General features: G+C 37.5%; 2 protein-coding genes across 2 annotated transcripts; both read right to left on the bottom strand.

The window, feature by feature from the left end:
- Positions 1-147: 147 nt before the first annotated feature.
- LOC121422733 (phosphatidylinositol N-acetylglucosaminyltransferase subunit Q-like) lies at positions 148-20,079 on the bottom strand. The gene is made up of 9 exons (XM_041617911.1): positions 19,947-20,079; positions 16,596-17,371; positions 15,545-15,709; positions 11,028-11,148; positions 6,984-7,110; positions 5,260-5,413; positions 4,247-4,439; positions 2,723-2,899; positions 148-1,766 (listed from the first exon to the last, which is right to left on the bottom strand). Exons 2-9 carry the CDS (start codon positions 17,327-17,329, stop codon positions 1,620-1,622), a joined length of 1,818 nt encoding a protein of 605 aa, XP_041473845.1. The 5' UTR covers positions 17,330-17,371; positions 19,947-20,079; the 3' UTR covers positions 148-1,619.
- On the bottom strand, positions 19,052-23,616 carry LOC121422580 (golgin subfamily A member 6-like protein 22). The gene is made up of 2 exons (XM_041617729.1): positions 22,529-23,616; positions 19,052-19,088 (listed from the first exon to the last, which is right to left on the bottom strand). The coding sequence occupies exons 1-2, from the start codon at positions 23,614-23,616 to the stop codon at positions 19,052-19,054; spliced, it is 1,125 nt and encodes a 374-aa protein (XP_041473663.1).
- Positions 23,617-24,649: the final 1,033 nt, after the last annotated feature.

The raw sequence follows: 24,649 nt of genomic DNA, 5'->3' as shown, positions 1-24,649 counted from the left end.
ACACAATATCACTGCTTGCCAATTATCCCAAGCAGATTCATAAAAACACAGCCCCTCCATAATTATAACCATCAGCACCAGTAAACATCCCAATACTTCCCTGATTTAAGATTCTTGAAAAGAATAGTACTCAATTAAATCATAATATCAATCAAATAAACACAACTTTTATTACAAAATTATCGCTTCTCTGATAAAGAAATAATATGCAAAAATAAATCAGGCACAACATTTTTAAGAGTGATGAAAGACATTATATGAAAAGCAAATCCATCTGGCTGTATCTGATATGAGCTATTACACTGATTCCACAATAACAATAATCACTTTTTAAAGCCGTTATTTTGGCATGCATGCATTTCCAAGATGTGGGACTTATCAGTTATCAGTATATTCAAAGGCTTAATGACAAATTTAATACATGGTTTAAAGGTGTAATGGATAATAACGTCTTCAAATCAGAAAACCAGAAGCAAAATAATCCATATTTTCTCGCTCGAAATACAGATCTGAAACAGAAATACTCCGAAAAAAATGATGTTTGCCCAATTAATTGTGGGCCCAGCTGTTACTGTTCTAGATAGCTATGCACTGAGGGATATAACACTAGCCTCACCACAAGTAGGGTGCTTTTTTTTTCCCCCAACACTGACATGGCCATCCTTCAACACCATACTCTCAAATGCTTTCATACACTTCAGTCGCGATTTTCATTCCCTACATGTATAACCTCGATTTTATTTCATAACAGATTCAAGCACCACCTGAAACACTCTGATCAAATATGGCTTTCTAATCTTCCTTTTCTTTTTTCTGCTACTCCTCATTTCTATTGCAATTTTATCATTGGTTGAATTTGTTCTGTTTTTCTTATCTTATCAAAGCTAATATTATGATGAATATATACTGCCTTAACAAGACCTCAGGGGAGGGGGGGGGTGTTTCACAAAGATTTAAGAATGACCTAGTGTCGCACTTAAATGCCTAGTTGCGTGCGTAATAAAATGCAAGACCGCATTGATGGGATCATGCCAAGAGGATGCGCACTACTGCACGTTACATAATCTATACACATAGGTATTTAACTGCGACTCTAAGTCGTACTTAAATCTTTGTGAAACACCCCCTGGCTTTATCACTCAGTGTGTGTTGAGTTAATTCTTAATCCTTGGGAGTGTTTCACACAAAAATTGAGTGTGACTTACATTTATGCTTAAATGCCAGCACGCACATGATATTAAATGTGCAGTCTTGTTGATAAATACACATTAGTACACTTCCACTAAGCATGATTTAACCAATGGGGTCATGTGTTGTATAGCTCATGCAACTAGGAAATGAAGTGCGAACCTAAGGGGGTGTTGCGAGAAAAAAAACTTGCAATTACGTGCAAATATTCTGTTGCAATTTTACGATTGATTGATCACGTTTCTCTATAACAAATCAGCTTACACTCCTTATTTCATTTAGCAGATTAGCAATCAATCGCAACTGTGCAATTAATTGCATGGCATATGCTTGATTTCGGGAACGAAAATAGACTTGCAGTTGATCGCAAGTATCTTGCAACGTTCCGTTAAGTCACACATAAATCTTTGTGAAACACCCCCCCAGGATGCTTAACTGTGGTCCCCACCCCATGGATATATCAGTTGACCTCTGACAAGCTTTCTAAAAATGAGTAACAATGACATCTTCTCTGGTTTGAGAGTGACGGCAGGAGTCTGTCCAACATGAAGTGCTTCTTGCAAAGACATCAACTGAATCTGCACAAGAAAAAACGAACAACACCACTCATCAATAGAATTACAATCGTGTTAGAACGAGGTGCTTGGAATGTTATGGAAGCCTAAAATATAGGCAAAGTAAACGAACAAAGGATATCAAGCTCAAATGGCAACGATAGAAATTGACAGAAAGATAGTAGAATCAAGGAGATGTACAAGGAGTATATGGTAAAATACCATTAGAACCTGTGATAGGGTACAGGTGACTGTAAAAACAAAAATAAAAGGGCGGATGAACAGATGGAGTAAAGTAGTCCTTCAGCCCGTTTCATCAAGGACTTGCAACTGTTGTAACTTTGCCATTATGGTAACTACCATGGCTTTCTTTGCCATTATGGCAACTAGCATGGCAACCTTGATTCTGATTGGCTGCTGAGCCCTGTTTGCCATGGTAGTTGCCATTATGATATAGTTACAACAGTTGAATGTCCTTTATGAAACGGGCCCCTTGTTGTAAGTGCAAACAGGTTAAAGGGGAACAAACTGATACTGTGTGGTCCACCATCCTGTATGTCATAGATAGCTTGTCATAAAATATACCGTTTGGGATACCTATGAATAATAAAGAAAACAATCAAGCTAATAATGATTTGTATTGATATGGCATCAGGTGGTGGCAAATTAACTAAAGTACACGGAAATGAAATATTTTGAGAGGAAAAGTAGTTACAGGGAATAATTTTCCTGGTATCGCAGTTTGCTCCACATGTTTTTAAGACTGGTATGCATAAAGTCTTTTGTATAGCATATTTTTACATAGGACTGTACATTACTTAGTTAAGGCATTTTATTTTATGACCCAAAATGCTATTGAAATTTGTATCACAAAATTATTCCCCGAGCTGTTTAGCTACTATTACTGCAGTATAAAGTGTTGAGTAGTGAATTCATTGACCCATAATCTCATTCATTCAAAACATACATAGGTTGGTTACCTGTAGAGATAGCGAAGCTGGTTGCCAAGACGATACAGGAAGCACTTGGAAGTGGACTTCCTTGTTGAGCATGTTTGACCCGCCGAGCCATAGTAACAGAGAGAACCATGGGAAGGTATGGAGTAGCTCCCTCAGGAGAGTGAGAAGGCTTTGGATGCATAGGATCACTAGACGTAACTAAAGGACACATTGAAAAATTACAAATAAAACATGAAGGTTACTGCAATTGATATCTGTATCTGTCTGTTGACGTACAATCACCAACATCTGGTTGTTGCGTACGTTTAGGTTTAGGGGTCAAGCGTTAAACACAGTTAATTTCAGTAGTGTGCTTTCGAGACAAGGGTGTTGATATCCAAACGTTTAAGTTTGAATACTCCTATGTCTCTGAAATTTCTGACATCCTCACCAAGAAGGTTCTATTCTGGGATGATCTTGGGATACAGACACCACTGTTGATGCTATTAATGACTATTTAATTCTTTCAGATAAAGAAAGCCTCTCTTTATCTTAGGTAAACCCCTCTTCATAAAATAAAGAGTTTGGTTGCAAAAGGGGTTAGGTCCACTTCGGACCATTCCGAGAAAAATCATGCTTTTTATTCTCACTTATTGCAACATTTTTAGGAGAAACTAAATTGTCATGATGTACTCCTGCTACCCTATCATGTGAACATGACCTTGGGAATAAAAGAAATCTACCTGTCTTCAATTTTTTTCTACATGTTTTGCAAAAATTATCATTGTAGACCAAACCCCTTTTGCAAGCAAACTGAAATGAATCCAATCTCTTTTGAATAAAAAAGTGATTTTTCTTTGCCACTTTTATTCACATTTTGATGTGAATTTCAAATTTTCTTAGGTACCAGAGCGAATAAAATTTATTTAAAAAAAATGGACCTAAACCCTTTTGACAAATGAGCTCTTCAGAAGATTTTGGTTCCAAAAGGGCTAGGTCCATGCAAAGGAAATATTTTTTTTATTCTCCCATATTGCAATATTCTTATGAAACTAAATTTTCCTGATACCCTACCATGTGAACATAATATTGGGTATAAAATAAATCTACCTGTCTTCATATTTTTTCAAATGTTCTTTTAAAAAAAATCTTTTTTGACCTAACCCCTTTAAAAAAAAGTGATTTTTCTTTGCCATTTCTGTTCACTTTTTAACAGGAATTTCAACTTTTCTTTGGAAGCATCTTATAGAACTACTAAAAATCTACACATTGAGACAAAAAAAATCAAATTTGATGAAAAATGGGCCTGTCCCCTTTTGCAACCGAGCTCTTCAAATGTGTTCCTTACTCTTCCAATTCATTACTACATTCCAGAGAATGGATGTATATGCCCTAAAACAGCTGTGAAGTGGATATGAAATGAAAATAAGTTTCACGGGATAATTTTTTAATTTTACCTGAACACGTATTTTGACTGAGTACCGAATCAAAAAAAAATGATGATGTTTTGACGGATCTCTTATTGGAATCTAAATAACCAAACTGAATAAAAACCTATTCACTTACCAGGGTAAAGACAACATAGAAGAGAGCTGTGGTGGGTAACATGAAGAATAGGATGGTGAAGAGGAGCGTCCCCATGAAGAGCTGATCAACATCGTAGGAACACGAATCGACCCGCTGACGAAGAACATTCCATTTCTTGCCCTGGAAGAGACGCGCCAAGGAAAGCAATCCTGACATCTGAAGACTGTAGATTCTGATTGGGAAAAGTTTAGAAAGAAATATCTGACTCGGTGACTTGTTATAATCATGACTTCATTTTTCCTGTTTATTTCATTAATTTTCTTCTTTAAGATAAACACTTTTCATACATATATATATATAATTTACAAACAAGGTAATATATATCTTTGGCAGGAGGATGATGAAAAGCACATAGATGGCTTGTTGAAAATTATCCTTTTTTCTTACAGGTGCACAAGTTTGCCCCCCTAATAAACCACTTCGGAGTTAACTCATGGGCAATTTTGGTCAAATAACCTTACATATTTTTCATTATGATAGGCAGATTTCAAAGCAAGATATCATGTAAGCATGCCTTACATACCAGGATGCAGAAATTGCATAGACCAGGTGACTAAAATAGCACATCAATGAACACTTTATGAAGGCATCTGTTGCATTTCTACTTTGAATGTATTAACATGTTGTTATAACAATGGACTTGGCCAACTGTGAAATACCAGTGGCTAGGGGGACGATTGTATTTGTGGATCTCGTGAAAAACATGATTCAAAAGAATATATGAATAATCAAGACAGCAAAGTTGGTGCTTAACTCATTAAATATTAAATCACCATGTCACTTTTTTGGCCTCTCATGATTATGAACTTTGGTGGCACATATATTATGCAATATTTTCCAACAGCACTGTTTGCTTTCGGCAAAATAGAATTCCTTCGAAACGTTCGTACAATCTCCAGTCAGGCAATATCTCTGTACTACTAACCCTCCAGGCAGGCAATATCTCTATACTATTAACCCTCTAAGAAAGCAATATCTGTACAATGGTTTACCTTGCAGCATACACATAGAAACAGTAGATATGGAAAGTGAGAACAGATAGCAGGTCAGAAAACAGCGCTAGCTGAACAGATAACCCTAGTATCCCGGCTCCTGCTATACACCAAAGCAGTGAAGTCATTATAGGAAGTAGAACACTTAGATATCCTGCAAAGAGAAAAAACAAGAAATATGGTCCATCATTATCTATAGCAGGACTTTAAGGCCAGAATTCACAAAGGTGGTTTTGAAAACCCACGGTGGAATCCATGGTTTATGCAGATTTCCTGTATAAATTATGCTTAATTTAGTGCTTATCGGGCACGTGTATAAAAAAGTCCAATGCTGATGCACGCTTTTGTCACAGTGCGCCAAATTGACGCCTGTTACCATGGTTAGATAGGCTATTTTATTCATGAGTCCACTGTTTGAAGAGTGGACCCATTAATTCAAAACAGTGGACTCATGAATAAAATAGCATACTTCACCATGGCAATAGGGGTCAGTTTGGCACACTGCGACAGTAGCGCGCGTCAGCATGGGACATTATTTAATATACATGTACGCGGTAAAATAAGTGCAATTTATACAGGAAATCTGCATAGACCATGGACTCAACCGTCGGTTCTCAAAACCACCTTTGTGAATTCTGGCCTAAGTGGTGAATTATACAAGTAAACCTCAGTCTGCATGACTTGCCTGTGCAATATTACAGGGAATTGAAAGACGCATCAAAATCTAATGTAAAAAACTTGCTGTACCTGTTGCTTTCTGGGAAGTGTCGTGGGAGCGTCATGGTCTAGTAGTTAAGACTCTCGTCTTTCAATCTGAAGGGCATGGGTTCGATTCCAAGCCATGACGCGTTTTCCTTCAGCAAGAATGTACCCGCATTGTGCTGCACTCAACCCAGATGAGGTAAATGGGTATCGGCAGGAAGTAATTCCTCAAAATGCTGTGCGCACTAATACCGGAGTGCCTTGAGCACCTTGCAAGGTGGATACATGCGCTATACAATCCTATATCATTATTATCCTATCATTATCAATATGATTACTGTCCCATTCCAGTTTTTCGTTGCAAAAACCTGCACCGAATTCTGGTCTATAAAAGAAAACAACAACTAATGTTAGACCAGAGTGGATAGGTGTTGGCTCCTTCGCAGCCATGGTTTGTAGACTTCTGTATAAGACTACTGCTAACATATTGCATAACAGCATCACACTCGAACAAAGGCAAATACAAAAACTGCTGCCTCTACCTATATTATAGGCTGGGGAGAGGCAAGGGCATTTTTTTTAATTACCTTAGAAATTAATGTGGGTGCCAAATGCAATTGCCTACTCTTGGCTAAATGTAAGCCCTTCTCTCTACATGGAATAAAATCTAATGAATTTCTTCTTGCCTATCATCATGATTTGCTACAGAATTTCCATTTTTATAACATTACCTCCAGATTACTTCATCATGTTTATAAAGAGAATATTACTCTATTTCAAATTAACTGAGGGCATTTGCATGATAATGTCAACAAGAGGCAAATTAATCCATTATTTTTCATCACTGATACTTATATTGACATCACTGCCATGTTAATGTATTGATTGAGATAATGTCAGAAGGTCAGAGGTGAAGCTCAATGTTTATTGAATGTACAAGCTCGGATTTGTTGATTTATATGTTTATTGTGGTGCAAAGTGGCCTTTGTTTGGCATTGCAATAGTTCAGTTAATGTACTTACCAATCCACAGATAGACATGATAGAGAAAGAAATTTCCTAAGAAGTGAGCCAAGAATGTGTTGAGCTTCAGACCAGCTGGGGCACCCATTAACCAGTGTAGTAAACGCTGAAGACCAATGCCCGTTTGCTGACAAATGAAAAACCATAAAAAAATAAGCAGTAGGCCTATAGTTACTCCACCGGTGTAATTATTGTAGTTGCACATATCTCAGGACGAAATTCCATAAGGGTCCAATAGCCAAAAGGACCATCAGAAACCATTAGAGCTATTGGAGTCTAATGGTTTATGAAACATGGGACCAACAGAACAATTAGAAAATATCTATTGGACCAACATCCACCTACAGAAAAATTCTGATGGACTAACAGAAAATTTCTATTTGGTTAAATATAAATTATGTTGGACCAACAGAAAACATCTAATGGACCCATAGAATAAATCTAAAAGACAAATAGGGAATTTAAATTGGCCCAAAAGAAAAATTCTATTGGACCTACAAAAAAAAATCACATTAGACCCACAGGAAACTTCTATGGGACCCACAGAAATCTGTTATTGGACCAACAGAAAACCTCTATTGGACCATCAAAAATATTCTATTAGACCCACAGGAAACTTCTATTGGACCAACAAAATAATTCTATTGGACCAACAGAAAACCTCTGTTGGACCGACAGAATAATTCTATTGGACCAACAAGAAAACCTCTATTGGACAATCAAAAATATTCTATTAGACCAACAGGAAACTTCTATTGGACCAACAGACTAATTCTATTGGACCAACAGAAAACCTCTGTTGGACCATCAAAATATTCTCTTAGACCCACAGGAAACTTCTATTGGACCAACAGAATAATTCTATTGGACCAACAGAAAACCTCTATTGGACCATCAAAAATATTCTCTTAGACCCACAGGAAACTTCTATTGGACTGACAGAATAATTCTATTGGACCAACAGAAAACCTCTATTGGACAATCAAAAATAGTCTATTAGACCCACAGGAAACTTCTATTGGACCAACAGAATAATTCTATTGGACCAACAGAAAACCTGTATTGGACAATCAAAAATAGTCTATTAGACCCACAGGAAACTTCTATTGGACCAACAGAATAATTCTATTGGACCAACAGAAAACCTCTATTGGACCATCAAAAATAGTCTATTAGACCCACAGGAAACTTCTATTGGACCAACAGAATAATTCTATTGGACCAACAGAAAACTTCTATTGGACCATCAAAAATATTCTACAACAGAAAACCTCTATTAGACCATCAAAAATATTCTATTAGACCCACAGGAAACTTCTATTGGACCAACAGAATAATTCTATTGGACCAACAGAAAACCTCTATTGGACAATCAAAAATAGTCTATTAGACCCACAGGAAACTTCTATTGGACCAACAGAATAATTCTATTGGACCAACAGAAAACCTGTATTGGACCATCAAAAATATTCTATTAGACCCACAGGAAACTTCTATTGGACCAACAGAATAATTCTATTGGACCAACAGAAAACCTCTGTTGGACCATCAAAAATATTCTCTTAGACCCACAGGAAACTTCTATTGGACCGGCAGAATAAATCTATTAGACCCACAGGAAACTTCTATTGGACCAACAGAATAATTCTATTGGACCAACAGAAAACCTGTATTGGACCATCAAAAATATTCTATTAGACCCACAGGAAACTTCTATTGGACCAACAGAATAATTCTATTGGACCAACAGAAAACCTGTATTGGACCATCAAAAATATTCTATTAGACCCACAGGAAACTTCTATTGGACCAACAGAAAACCTGTATTGGACCATCAAAAATATTCTATTAGACCCACAGGAAACTTCTATTGGACTGACAGAATAATTCTATTAGACCAACAAAAAACCTCTGTTGGACCATCCAAAATTTTCTATTAGACCTACAGGAAACTTCTATTGGACAAACAGAATAATTCTATTGGACCAACAAAAACCTCTATTGGACCATCAAACAACATTCTCTTAGACCCACAGGAAACTTCTATTGGACCAACAGAATAATTCTATTGGACCAACAGAATAATTCTATTGGACCAACAGAATAATTCTATTGGACCAACAGAAAACCTGTATTGGACCATCAAAAATATTCTATTAGACCCACAGGAAACTTCTATTCGACCAACAGAATAATTCTATTGGACCAACAGAAAACCTCTGCTGGACCATCAAAAATATTGTCTTAGACCCACAAGAAACTTCTATTGGACCGACAGAATAAATCTATTGGACCAACAGAAAACCTCTGTGGGACAATCAAAAATATTCTCTAAGACCCAAAGGAAACTTCTACTGGACCAACAGAATAATTATATTGGACCAACAGAAAACCTGTATTGGACCATCAAAAATATTATCTTAGACCCACAGGAAACTTCTATTGGACCGACAGAATAATTCTATTGGACCAACAGAAAACCTCTATTGGACCATCAAAAAATATTCTCTTAGACCCCCAGGAAACTTCTATTGGACCAACAGAAAACCTGTATTGGACATCAAAAATATTCTATTAGACCCACAGGAAACTTCTAATGGACCAACAGAATAATTATATTGGACCAACAGAAAACCTGTATTGGACCATCAAAAATATTCTCTTAGACCCACAGGAAACTTCTATTGGACCAACAGAATAATTCTATTGGACCAACAAACAATATTCTCTTAGACCCCCAGGAAACTTCAATTGGACCAACAGAATAATTCTATTGGACCATCAGAAAACCTGTATTGGACCATCAAAAATATTCTATTAGACCCACAGGAAACTTCTATTGGACCAACAGAATAATTCTATTCTGAGATCTCGGCCGTTGATGGTGCGATTGCCAAAAAAAAATGGCAAGCAGATTGTCTGGGACATAATCTAAAAAATCGCTTTGTAATTTATTTCATGCGAATTGCTATTAAGTGATTATGCTAATTTATGTGTAATTAGTATGCGAAATCATACTTTTTCCTCTAACTCCCTAAATAAAGCTCCAAATGTTCAAATTTTTGTATAGAATCTCTCTGTGGTATTCTTAGCAAGTGTACATGCACAAAATTGTGATATCAAATCATTTATTATGTATTATATTGTTTTTTATTCAATTTCTTATGTATTTCTGTTTTTTTTTACCTTTCGTTTTTCATTGTTTTTTCAATGAAATTTGTTGGGGACTCTTTCAAGAAAACAAAATTTGCACTGACTTTGTACACAAAATCATGTTTTTGAGCAATGTTTGGTCTGACATGCACTTACATAATGTTGCGTAATTTCAGAACCACATACCTGGGTGACGCGAAATTGGTCTCAAAAGTTGCGCAAGACTTAAAAGTAAAAAGTCAGGGAGTGGCGCGGTCAAAAAAATTCGCACAGCGAAAATATCGCGAGGATCATTGAGGGGGGCCCCAAAGGCAACCCACCTACCCCCCCCTCCGGCCTTGATAGGGTTAAGTCTGGCCACCTCAAACATTTTCAGGAGAAAGACCTGCATCTATTCACATACTCCAATACAATTACACTCAGAAGAAAAATAAATCCAGCTTTAAACTATATAGATAAAAGGTGTGATAAATGAAAGAAAAGAAAATGTTTTCCACTAGTCCATTTGCATAGATAAAATTAAATTATATTCTAATAAAATAATCGTCATGAGAACAACTCAAGTAGGAAGCGGGTGGATGATTATCTAAATGTGACATCACTTTTTCCTCCTTTAAATAATGAGTAATGATAGAGTATACATATTGAATCTCTCTTTTAAAATCAAACTTTTTTCCTCATCTCTTCCCCTTTTCTCCATATTTTTCCCCTCCTCTGTCTGTTTTACCCTATTCAAACAGATGACAGAATACTTGATAGACTTTTGCTCTTCCTTCCATTTACAGGCATTGCTTTGATTTCTGATAATCGTAAATTACCGTATTTATCCCTTTCCGTAAATGGTCCCTATTCTTTGATCAACTTTAGGGCAAACCTACTCGCTATACTTACATCGGCCCAATCTTGGACAATAGCTGCTAGAAAGGATGGTAGATCAGCATTGTACATCCATACCAACATCAAAACACCAAGTACAAGATCAACCATCAAAGTAGAAAATGAATTGCCTACCCTGAAAGGAATAATTAAACAACACATTTATCTCAAGGTTATTATTAATGTCAAGAAATCATTAAAGGTATTGTTTAACTTTGTGAGCAGCCGATTTAAAAAATTCTCAAACCAAGATGAAACATGTGTACAAGTGCATGTATTAGAACTAATAAACCCTGAAAACAACCATTATTGAGAATGAAAAGCTAAAACTACAAGGCAAACCCTGATTTTGTAAATAGGTGTCTTATAGACGCCTAAATAGTACACATAAGTGTATGGGATGAAATTAAGATGGTGTTTCTGGTCACTTTATATTTCAATTTTTGAAGCACTAAATAATTATTTTCGAACGCAATTTTTTCTGGGCTTCATTTTTGTAACATATCACAGACACAGGTGACAAGTGTGACCTTCTACATGTAGCTCAGATTTTTTTAAAGTCAAACCAATGTTAACCAATCACTTTAAGGAAGCAGGGAACCATTTCATAAAAAAAAGTTACAGCTATGGTAATTTTGCTATCATGGTAACTACCATGGTAACAGGGGCTCAGCAGCCAATCACAATCAAGTTTTCCCTGATGGTAGTTGCAATATTAGCAAAGTTACCAAATCTTTATGACAGTGAGCCCAGGCCTTGAATTTCAACATTGTAGGGCAAGACAACATTACTATGAGGGTACATTTAGATATTTCAGCATAAATGCACAAAAACAGAAGGGCACAATAAATTTCCAAAGCCATTGGATGATTTCAAGTATAGTGGTTAGTTCAATTTTCACACGATCATAACACCAAACATAAAATGAAGATGGTCCCGAAAAGTCACTCACAAGTTGCTGAGATGTCAATAATGTGATCTGCATCAGTTAATTACAAACTCTGAATACATGTAAGTTTTGGACCTTGGGGAAGCAATCCAAATTCCAACACCAAGGCCAACACCGGACTTGCAATCAAGCAATGAGAGAGGTATTGAGGCTACTCAATAAGGTATGGCTTCTGATCAATATCAGCCCTGATCTGAGACAATGTCATTCATACTCCATGGGCCATATTCTGAACTAAAATTTTATTAAAACTCCGGCCTAAATTTGCGGTATAACTATGGAAAGCCAATCGTAACAGAAGTCTCAAGGAAAGGAGGTTGAATTAATCAGCTCATTTGGCACTCTAACCATTCAAAACTGTGTGAGAATAATAACATAAAAAGTTTTCTTTTACCATTTATGCATGGATCAAGAAATCACTTACCATAAGAAGCATTCAATGCAAAGAAAGTCTTATTTTTGGCTTCTCATAAGTTTATTACCAACTTAGACCATAGTCTTACTTAAACCTGACTTCAGAACACAGGCCAATATCTTAATGAGCAGTAAGGATGATTACACAGTTTGCGTTTCATGTTTGCTGGCCCAGGTGACATTTAATGTAGTCTTATGATGGATGTTTCATTTCAATTTCATCCAAAACTGTGTTACACGTACGTGGATCGTTTCACCTCAGCAGATTAGTCTTTGGATTTGAAACAGAGGGTCACAGGTGTGAATCCTAGATATGCCGTAATTTCCTTTTCAGCAAGAAGATTGGGCGCACATTTTTAGGAAGAGGACATGACGCGCATAGAGGTGATCTGTAATGGCAGATTAAATCTTCCCTATTTTTCCGGATCTATGTACTTTATTGAGAATGCTCCATTACCATTGGTGTTATGATTAGCAAGGAGAATTCCAACAGATCTGAAAGAGAACCATATCTTTTAAGAAAGAGGAAAAATAACAAAGTTCTTGTGTCGCTCAACAAAGTAATACACATCCCAATATACAGATCTCTGAAGGTGCCACGTCAGGCAACCAGACAGCTGAGGCCTTTTCAACAAATCCGACTGTGTCTTTGCATTTGGTTACACCTGCCTGCACAGAAGATACACACTACCAGTTTATCTCTCAGAAAACCAAGATGGCACCCCCCACATTGGTTTCCACACCGGTAAGTCACTCAGACTTTACAAAATTAACTGAAAGGATAATTGAGAAGTTAGATACCTTACACTCGAATGTATCAGCCATATGAAGGGAAGTTTCAGAGATTCCGGCAGATATGGCTGATTGCAAGCCAGTCATAGAAACAAGGGAAAAATTAAGTTATCGAAATTGATATTTTGCCAAAGATGCAAAAAAATGGAAACGTTGATAATGAATTGAAACAAATGATAATGGTTTCAGAGCTTCATGATCGGAAAATGAATGATATACGGAATAGAGAAAAAGAAAGATGAACAAATTGTTGAGGTTGTGAGAAAGATCATTCATGAGCTTTGGTTTTCAAAGGAAGAAGCGCCGAGTATGGTCATTTCAAATGCACATCGATTGCCAAGACGCATCACACCCGGAAGTGATGAAAGTAGGCGTGGTCATGATCTAATCATTGTACGCTTTACTACCATGTTGGATAGAGATGTCTTTCAAACTACCAGGCATCAACGAGCCCAAAGTCCAGTGACTTCATCACAAGGTCAACATGCTATCCGTCACTCATTGCACTTTGTAACCGACCTGCCTGCACCAATGAAGAGAAGGCGATTTTTGCTTGAGCAAAAAGCATATCAGATGAGAAAGGATGAGAATAAATCTACAAGAATCAGATTAAATGGTGTAAATGTGCATCTAGAGTGTAGGGAGAGAAGATCTTCAGCAGCTTGGCGTATTGTTCTTGGCTGACATACTGTATATGGCTTGCAGATCGAAGGCATAACAAAAAATGTTAGAAAATGAAGAAAGGAGAAAAGATGGTGAAAAAATGCGGAAAAAAAAATTACCTTAGATTTCATCAGGAAAGCTTTTCATGATTAAATTAACCTCTCGAATGGATGACAGCATGACTTCAGATTTTGAATAATTATGTTACCATCAACAAACATATGTTTAAAAATCCTTCATACTTGTGATCAACATGATAATCGCGTCTTTCGCTTGATCTTATTTCTATTCAGGTTTTTTAATACAGTGAATAGCAATTAAACGGAATGTATATATTAACAGTACCTCTTATAATCAGATATCTCCAGCTGACCAAACAGCTTTTTAAAGAGAATGTGATAAGAGATTTAGTTTGAAAGGAAGGATTAAAAATGTGTTTATTCATCATTCCGGAGAAAATTTCTTTTAGAAGAACTGGAAAATCAGCATTTAGGTGAGATGAGGACACAGTTCCTTTCAACGCAAGGAAAGCAATTGAAACAATAGGTGGTTTCAGACCGCCTCGAAGTTCGTCAGTTCCAGGTATTCTCTGATCGGGAAATTTACCCCGATCAGAAAATACCAGGTATTTTGGTAATGAGAAAGCAAACTACGCGTAATTTCCCCGAAAGAAAATACCCGCTAAATAGTAGGTAAAAGGCAAAATTACAAGATTTTTCGCTGGGATTTTTCCAAGGTCGCAGGTATTTTGGCAATGTGAAAGCAATTTATGGGAACTATTAGCCCAGAGTGTCGTTGGGCACGGGCACCATGGGTGGCTGCTGGGCTAGTGATTTTGAATCTCGCGCCTTGGCCGCTTATCAGACCATACTGTGCATGCTCGTATAACTTAAAGGAATTTATCCCAAAGAGTATGTTTCGGGGCGGTGTGAATGCAGGAATAATTAATGGGTATTTTTTTCCGAAAACCGTTCTTGTAATTTATCAGGGATTCTTATGATAGAGGCGGTATGAAACCACCCAATGAGAACTTACCTGATCATTTTTATTCTTAGTAAGCAAGGAAATGATCCACACTGTGCCACAATCTACCTAGATGAAGTGAATGGGTACTCAGCGGGATAAATTCCTTCAATGTACCACATTAGAAATGATAGGTCAAGCTAAAGCTAGGGTAATAATACTACCCATAGTTTGCCTCTGAATAGACTATTTCATGAGAGATAGCTCGATATAAATATCTATTATTTAATTATCATTATTATTATTATCATTATCACTATTATTATCATTATTATCATTATACTTATTATAATTATCATTATTATTATTAACTATTATTAATATTATTATTATCATTGTTATCATTATTATTATGATTATCATTATTATTATTACTTTTATTATCATTATCATTGTCATTATCATCATTATTATCAATGTCATCATTATTATTATCATTATTATCATTATCATTATAATTATCATTATTATCATTATTATTATTATTATCATTATTATTATTATTATTGTCATAATTATCATTATTATCATTATTATTGTTATTATTATTATTGTTAATATGGTTATTATTATCATTATCATTATGATTATCATTATTATTACTATTATTATCATCATCATCATTATAACCAGACAACAGGGCACCATAGATATGTAATTAGCTTGAAAATGAAAGCAAATGAATCCTCACCTGATGAAATCATTGCTAGACCTTCTGACCTCTTCTGATAATCCCTCTTCTCTACCTTTGTCGTCCTTCCTCATGAACTCCCAGAACTGGTTTGATTTATTGGCAAGATGAGATCCAGTCGAGGGGAACGTGAGAAATCCATACAGGCGGTCACTCTGAATTAATCTTGAATCACGCAAGTAAAAGAAGATCAAAGCACAGTAGCTGACACTTCAACAATCAAGAAGAAGGTGCGTGCATGTTGAATAATAAAGTGACCAAAGCGATTTCTTTTTACAAACGAATCTTTATCATCTTTACCCTCTGTACATTATCATCATTACATGTACATACCAAGCACATTATCTGAAAAAGCTATGCCCACAGGCACACATGTGTGTTCTAACATGAGTTTCAAAAATCTAAGCTAGGCAAATATAAGGCAGGTTACATGTACCCTGAAGAAAATGGCAATTATGAAAAACATGACAATTTCTCTTGTGGGGCGTTGCAAAAAAACTTGTGATCAATTGCAAGTCCATTTTCGGTATCTAAATAATTCATGTCTTGTAATTAATTGCAGATTTGTGATTGATTGCCAAACTGCTTCTTGAAACAAGGAGTGTATTCTGATTTGCTACAGTTGAATTTGATCTATTAATTGTAAAATTGCAACAGAATATTTGCAACTGATCGCAAATATTTTCTTGCAACACCCCCTTGGACTTTTATAGAAGCAGAACTTATCATAAATCAAGCCACCTGAAAAAAAATGTGACATCACAGCTGTAATCATCCCACAACTGGCTATCAACAGCTAGAAATAACCCAAGTTTTTTCACATCATGACGTTTGTACATGTCGTGCTCGCCTCTATCTTACTGATACCTACCTACATGCAGAACAAGGATTTTTTTTTTCACTTTCTGTAAAAAAATATTGTGACATCACTAATTCTAACATTTTTGTACTACAGCACATCACTACATGTATTACGATGAAAAAATGGGAAAATACAAAAATGAAATTGAGATTCCACTACCATTTCATGTTGTGTATTGCAGATACTCACCTTGTTTCCTTGATACTGTCCAAGCAGTAAAACAGAGATCTCATGAATAAAACTGGCAAGATAAAACAAATCTCACAGATTTGACTGCATATACGAAATCCTTTACTACTGGAGTCTCTTTGTATACATGACATGGGTATATTGGGAGGAGACGCCGGGAGTGGGAGTGCAGTCTTAGAAAAGTGACGGACAGCTGAAAATAAGAAGTCTACCGACTCACATTGGTGGGTTATGGGTTTCTTGTGTTCTTTCAACATGGAGGGCATGGATCCATGAGAATCATTCTTCGCTGCATCTGCACCCCGCTTGCTATCGTCTAAACAGACATACTGGGCGTTCAGTATATGATAATCATTGAAAAGTATGAAGAGAATGCGGATGTTCCCTGGACAGCCTACATGTTGCCATGGTGATCGGACAATCCTACAAGCTGGAATCTCATTGTGATGTTCTTGTGTAATTTCAACGATGCAGCCTACGTGACGGCTCTTCTTATCTGTATCTGGTCTCGGGTCTCTGCTCACGTTCTCATACATACCGATGACAGGGAGATTATTCTCTAGTTCTGGAGCATGGTCATCTTTAGATGGATGGACAATGGCTAAAACACACATGCACCGTTTGTCTGGGTGTGTGGTTCCAAGGCATAACCCACTCCTTGCATTCAACAAGCTTTCAGGGAAGAAGATTTTGAGTACAGCAGTCCCCTCCATACTTTCCCATCCGAGATGCATCCAAACAATTCAAATTTCCATTTCAATCCCACAGTGCAGGCTCTGTAGTAAAAAAACAAAACAAAACAATCAAAGAAGATAATAATGTTATTATATTAACCTTTTTATACTTACACAATATAAAACAGTCTTTTCCAATATTTGGTCATTTACTAACGCATGTGTGTGTGTATTTGAGTTTTGTCAGACGTGTATCAATCAGATATGATTATTTACGTCTGGGACCGACCTTTAACGTCACCATCCGAAAGACGTGACCAGGGCTCGAACCTTGAACGTCTGCATCAATTTGTAACTTCCCCACAGCTTGGATTACAGGCGCACGCCACAACGCCCAGTCTCACTGGTTTCACTTTCTATTCTTCAAGTGACCAATCGTCACAGGAAATGAAATTTACTTCTACGCACATAAGATTTAAATTAAAGTAAAGAAACATTGAAAACAATTTTACATTTGGTATAGATTGATGGGCAAATAGCATGCAGAAGCAGATAAATTAGATCAAGATTCTAAATCTAGATCTAGACCTCTATGTGAAATTGCTTTAAAATAATTAATCTCTTTGAATTAGCTGTAGAAAGGAGTCGGAGTGTCAGAAATTTTCCTTCCTGATTTCGGTTGTAGGCCTAAACTAAAGATCCATCATCATCTACTAGTGATGTCAAAACCAAGGAGGCTAATGACAAAGTACCAGTAAAAAAACGAACAGAAAATTGTCATGATTGTGGGCATGGTGGGGCTAACCAATTATTAATATTTATTCATCGAAAGAATAACAAGTGTTTGTTTCTTTTCCAAATATTTTTTCGAAAGTTATCTAATTTTTGGAAAGAGTTCCATATGCACCCTTCACCAAAAATAACAGTCAAAATTTCCCAGTTCATTTACTTCAGATTTCTTTTCTTTCTTCAATTTTTTAGTGTTACTTGGGACTCCAATTCGCCTCGTTGTAACTGCAGTCAAGATCTCTCCTGCTATGCTATCAGGAGAAGCGCTGTTACCAGAAGAGGTTTTTGGCAATTATGAGCTGCTAGTTCGACTAGTGTAGACTTTCAGACGCTTTAGTTTACTAAATAACCCGATCCTCATTCTCGAAAATTTGACGAAATAAAGCCATACATCTTTTACTAGTCTAACCAATTCGGTATTTCCACTCTCCCATCAACTTCTAAGTTAGATTAGGACTAGATAGACCCAATAACCTTCTCCATATTTTTACTTTCAATTTTAGTGCGGGGCTGGGCTGTGCATATGGAATTCTTCCGTCATCTTTATTGGGGGAAAATTTTGGGCAGACAGCTCCATGTTCATGTTTGTTTGGCCCTAGTATCATCAGGTTATAGATCAAAAGTTTTCAAGCTCTGTTATTGGTTCTTCCTCTGAACTCTGTTGGCTCCACTCACCAATACAGAGACCAAAGTTCTAACTCGATCTGTACAGGGACTCCAGACAATGGCTAGATATGTTTATCATTTTTGTATTACGTTCAGATAAACCAAGGAAGTGGGAGTTGCACGACTGCCAAAGTCACTGTTTTTCCCTTTTATAAAAGTTTTAAGTTTATTTTGTCCCGTTTTGGTGCATTTCGGGCCAAACAGGAATAATATTTGCTTACTTTGGTGCAGTTCTAATTTCTATTCATAAAATATATATTTTTAATTCATAAAATAAAGTCAAGACAAAAATTGATGAGCCCGGTCCCGTCGGGGGATTTCGCATTGTTAACCCCCTAATGGCGGCTGCATGATCACGAGCCGTCTGTGTACAATGAGAATTTTTTTGTTAAATTTAAAATGTTAAAAGACTCCTCGAAACAGATGGCTGCCAGCAGTCTAATCTGGGGGCCATACCATTTCATATTAAAGCTATTCGTATGTTATGAGCGACTTTAAAAACGCCAATAACACCATTTATGGTTGGAATCGACCACCCAAGTTTCTAAGCAGCCACCATTAGAGGACTTGCAATTTTTGTCTTTAATGAATAAAAATTTTGAAAATTAATAACGCGACCAAAATGCAAATTAATATTCCCTCTTGGCATTAATTGGCAAAAAACGGAGAAAAATCGGCCAAATCGTGGTTTTGGGAACCACTCGTAGATTTGTGTACGCGCACTTGTGTACAAAGTGAATGGAGGTGGAAATAGGGAACCGTGCGTGTGACTGAATAAAGCGCTGCTGTATGAAGTGAACGGTGGTTCCCAATATCACGACAATGCCGAAAAATCAAGTTAAAAGGAACAAAAACAGTGACTTACTCGGCCCGGCTGTCACGCAAGTTCACTTCCCCATTTTATCCTAAGTACATAAACATATGGCCATTGAGTCCCCTGTACACTACAGATCGCGCTAGAACTTCGGTCTCTGTATTTGGTGAGTGAAGCCAACGGAGTTCAGCTGAACAACCAACAAAACAGAGACCGAAGCTTTTGGTTTAAGTTATTCATTGCTTTTTAGCCCAGTCCCACTCATTAACATTTGTGTTAGCGAATTAGATGAGAAGGAAGTAACCATCTTCTGGGGATCTAAATAAATATCTGACATGCCCATTTGTATACCATTTTCATCACAAAGTCAGTAGTAATTTAATAAAACAAAGACTGAAAATTACTTACATTGAATGATAAATACTTGGTCAAATTTCAGACTGTCGAGCTCCATCCATCTATCCTACCGGTTGGTCCTGAACTTACAGCGTCTCGAACGACACAAATTTTTCATGCAATATTCAAGCACTCATCATTCATTCCTCACTATACAATTCGCAGACGAGTCTCGATGTGGCAACTAACACGTCAGAGCATGGACCTGCTAAAGAGGTCCATGGTCAGAGAAAAAAGTCTTTGCGCTTATTTTCTGCACCTTCGATCTGAGAACAAAAACAAATAACAAAACTAGGCCTACCCTCTTTTCAAACTAACAAAGTATAAAGATGGGCGGGTTTACACTAGGCAAATAATTTCCAATTAATTGGGACTCTTTGTGTAAAATGATATACTGTATATTGGGAAAAAAAATAGTAATATATTGCTGGCCAGGATTGCCCATTTCACCATTATTTACGTGTGTTTAAAAGATCCGTTTATTGTTCCATTATTTGCCATATAAGAATCAAACTCATTTGGGTAATTTATTCTTAAAGCTGGTTGATAGCTAGGGCCTATTCTATGAAAAAATAATAAATTACTCTTACAACATCTTAATTGTTACATCACGAGGGCTCATATATATAAGTATCCCCTAGACCTTCTTATCGAGAAAAAAAATCACGTTATGTTCTTTTGTTGTGTTTTTAGCTTCTTGTTTTTTCTTCTTTTCCTTTCTTTCTTTCTTTATTTCTTTCTTTCTTTCTTCCTTCCCTTTTCTTCCTTCCTTCCTTCCTTTCTTCCTTCCTATGCAGGAGCGGATCCAGCTTTCGCCAAGAGGGGGGGCCGAAAAATATTTTCATCAACATTTTTTCCCGATTGGCCGCTATAAATTTGATTTTTGGGGGTTTTTTAGGGGGTATAGTCCTAACTCAAGACTGAAGATTTAGTTTTTATTGCTGGTCTTCATATGTAATGCGAGCGCGAAGCGCGAGCTCAAATTCTTGTCCCTAGACCTGAAATTCTGAGCAGTTTTTATATCATGAACAAAGATAAGTATCCAACTAATCAATGCGAGCACGAAGCGCGAGCCGAAATTTTAATATAGTAACGTACGTGAAAAGGGACTTAATTATAGGATCGACTGTTTTTAGTAATTAATGAAGAGTGTACAAGTATCATCAATTAAATAATGAGAGTGCGGAGCACGAGCTCAAAAATTTTGATATTCCGACCTGAAAACTGGACAGTCTAAGCGTGTTTTTATTTAAATAAAGAACAAGCTGTGTGTCTCAAACAATTAAATGCGAGCGCGAAGAACGAGCATAAAATTTTCATATACTCACATGATAAAGGGACATTTTGAGAAATTTTGGTAAGAATTTCCAAAGAGGATAGGTATCTCACAAATAAAACAATGCAAGCGCGCAGCGCGAGCTGAAAATTTTGATATATATTAACAATTTTTGTAAATCAAACAAAATAATGAACGCTTAATATGCGAGCTAAAATATTGTGTGCAAATTTATTTCAGAATTGGATATATTAAGTGCCATTTAATCCTCTTGAATGACATTCATTACACTGGCAATTAATGCGAGCGCGAAGCGCGAGCGAAATTTTTGTTATATAAAGTCTATTTTCCAATTCTTCCCCTCACCTTTTTCTTGTTTCCTTTCGGGGTCGGGCCGGCCGTTACGAGGCTGTAAATTACACATCATGGGTATATCTTTTTCTTACTTTTCTTTCTGTTTTTCATCGTTTCGATGAAGTTAAAGAGTACACTTTTTTGCAGGTTGCCAAAAAATAGGGGGGCCGGGGCCGGCTCGGCCCCCTCCTGGATCCGCGCCTGCTATGTCTTCTCTCTTTCATCTCTTTTCAGTTAAAAAAAGACGAGGCTTTCACGTTGGCTTTTGATTTCCACTTTACATTTATTTTCAATTCAATAACAATATCTTCACATTATGCATGATAAATAAAGGCATATAGATGATTGATTAGCAATAATAGTCTTGATTTGGTTAGATACTATTTGGTGCTGGGTAGGATAAGAGCCGGGAATATTTTTGTTCTTGCCAGAATGCTGTAGTTTTCGATAACATACAATGGTCTTGGTATTTTTGTCAGTTTGACCCCCCCCCCCTTTCCCTCGTAAGTGGCTTTTTGCAGTTTGATATTAAAAAGTACATTATTTCAGAAAACAGCATAAAAATTTATGCCACCATTTTTTCCTCCTCTTAGCATGATGTTCCTCGACCAAGTCATCTTCTCTATCCCTGTCAATATCTTCCTCCACAAGTTGAGGTTCACAATGCTTCTCATCTTCACGGATAATCTGCCCCTTAGGATTTTCCCCTTCTGATTCCTTTTCCACTTCCAGCACCTCCTCCTCGGTTTGACCCCGCTTGACTTCCTCTTTAACCTGTAGCTCTTCCAGCTTTCTCTCTTCACCTTGTTCCTCTGCGGCAGATAAGCCGTTCATATTCATGCCATCCTCCTCCTCCTCCTCTTGCTCTTGTTGCTGATGCTGCTGCTCCTTCTGGTCCTCCTCTTCCCCTCCCTTATCCTGCTGCTTCTTCTCCTCCTCCGCCTCTTCTTCCTCTTCCTGTCGCTTCTCCTCCTCCTCTCCCTTATCATCCTGCTGCTGCTTCTTCTCCTCCTCCTCCTTTCCCTTATCCTTCTCCTGCTGCTGCTTCTCCTTATCCTCTTTCTGCTGCTTATCATCCTCCTCTCCCTTATCCTGCTGCTGCTGTTGGTCTTCCTCCACCTCTTTCCTATCCTCCTCCTCATGCTGCTGCTGATTTTGCAGCTGCTCCTTCTCTTCCTCCTGCTGCTGCTGCTTCTTCTCCTCCTCCTCCTTTCCATTATCCTTCTCCTGCTGCTGCTTCTCCTTATCCTCTTTCTGTTGCTTATCCTCCTCCTCTCCCTTATCCTGCTGCTGCTGTTGCTCTTCCTCCACCTTTTTCCGATCCTCCTCCTCATGTTGCTGCTGATTTTGCAGCTGCTCCTTCTCCTCCTCCTGCTGCTGCGGCTTCTCCTCCTCCTCCCCCTCTGCCTTATCCTCCTCCTGCTGCTGCTCCTCCTCCTTTGCAATATCCTCCTCCTGCTGCTGCTGCTGCTCCTCCTCCTCCTTCTCTCCCTTATCTTTCTTCTCCTGCTGCTGCTCCTCCTCTCCCTTATCCTCCTCCAGCTGCTTCTCCTCCTCCTCCTCTGCCTTATCCTCCTCCTGCTGCTGCCCCTCCTCCTCCTCTCCCTTATCCTCCTCCTGCTGCTGCTTTTCCTCCTCCTCTGCCTTATCCTCCTCCTCCCGCTGTTTCTCCTCCTCCTCTACCTTATCCTCCTCCTTCTGCTGCTCCTCCTTCTCTGCCTTATCCTCCTGCTGCTGCTGCTGCTGCTCCTCCTCCTCCCCCTTATTCTCCTCCTCCAGCTGCTTCTCCTCCTCCTCTGCCTTATCCTCCTCCTCCTCTGCCTTATCCTCCTGCTGCTGCATCTCATTATCTGCCTTATCATCCTCCTCCTCTGCCTTATCCTCCTGCTGCTGCTGCTGCTCCTCCTCTCCCTTATCCTCCTCCTCCTCTCCCTTATCCTCCTCTAGTTGCTCCTCCTTCCGCTCCTGATCCCCCTCCATCTTCTCCTCAGCCCTCGGCATTGCCGAAGATTCATTAGATGACCTCATCAATAATGCTTGCTCCTTCAGCATGTGGATAAAGTCATCTATCTGTTCAACATTTATGTCGTTCAAATATACATATTTGTCGAACTCTAAGATATCATTAAGATGATATCTGAAAGCTGGAATCACTTGAGATGCTATAGGATATGGAAAAAAAATTATGAAACAAACAAACATATTGAATTGATTTTAATTCGTTGTTAATTCTATATAATACATATAAATCCTAGACACATCATGTAATTTTCTTCCTGTTTATATCTCGGATGAAATAATTGTGTTTCTAATCTGTCATAAAAATATAGGATCATATAATTCATATTTTTGCAGTCAGATTTAATAATTTAGTTTATTTATATTTCAATTAGTTTGTGTATTTTTATCATGGTTTATAATTGGTAATATGAGCATCTTCTCCTCATCCAATGGTAGAAACACCAAAGAACAACACAAAAATACTAAACAGTAACAGCGATTCAAAAATATATTGTTTGCCTATTTGCTTATTGTATATCTGAAAGTGATTCTTTTTTTTTTAAGCAATATCTTCTAAAAGTGTGCTTACGTTCGTCACTCATGATGAATAGATTTCTAATCGAAGAATTCAGATTCTACGCAACAAATCGCAAGAATATCGGAATACCTCATGCACTTCCAATCACACAAGATGAAAATGTATTGATATTTCATGAAGAAAATCAGTTTGTCACTATGTGCGCCCCCATCCTACGCATGCGCAACTGTATAAATCTATTGTTACGTAATGAATGCACGCAGTTTTCCTTTGAACGGTTTCAGAAAGAATTGCAGTCAAACGTAATTCGATTTTCAACCAATGAAACACACGAATTAGAGAATTGCGCTTGATTTCTCGAGTTGCGTTTAACACATCTTTTCACAACTGCATAGCCCATCATTCTACGAAGAACCAAATATACCCCAAGGAGGAAATGGACCCTCCCGAATTATGACCGATGTTTTTTTTTAAATGTTCATATCAGAGGCCGGAGAACGGTTTTCAAGGGGGGGGGGTGGCTGACCATGCAAAAAATCACAATTA

This window comes from Lytechinus variegatus, chromosome 10 (assembly GCF_018143015.1).
Source record: "Lytechinus variegatus isolate NC3 chromosome 10, Lvar_3.0, whole genome shotgun sequence".
In the NCBI taxonomy this organism is placed as follows: domain Eukaryota; kingdom Metazoa; phylum Echinodermata; class Echinoidea; order Temnopleuroida; family Toxopneustidae; genus Lytechinus; species Lytechinus variegatus.
The sequence above is the reverse complement of the archived record's forward strand: the minus strand, read 5'-3'. Positions and strand labels throughout refer to the sequence as shown.

Bases quoted from the DNA above. Each gene is read 5' to 3' on its own strand.
- LOC121422733 (XM_041617911.1), bottom strand. From the start codon at position 17,329: ATGCATCTCGGATGGGAAAGTATGGAGGGGACTGCTGTACTCAAAATC. The intron at 15,710-16,595 runs GTGAGTATCTGC...GCGTGATTCAAG, and splicing joins GACAGTATCAAGGAAACAAG to ATTAATTCAGAGTGACCGCC. The intron at 5,414-6,983 runs GTAAGTACATTA...TTCTCTTTGCAG, and splicing joins TCATGTCTATCTGTGGATTG to GATATCTAAGTGTTCTACTT.
- LOC121422580 (XM_041617729.1), bottom strand. From the start codon at position 23,616: ATGCTGAAGGAGCAAGCATTATTGATGAGGTCATCTAATGAATCTTCG. The intron at 19,089-22,528 runs GCGACAGGAAGA...CATTGTACACAG, and splicing joins AAGGGAGAGGAGGAGGAGAA to ACGGCTCGTGATCATGCAGC.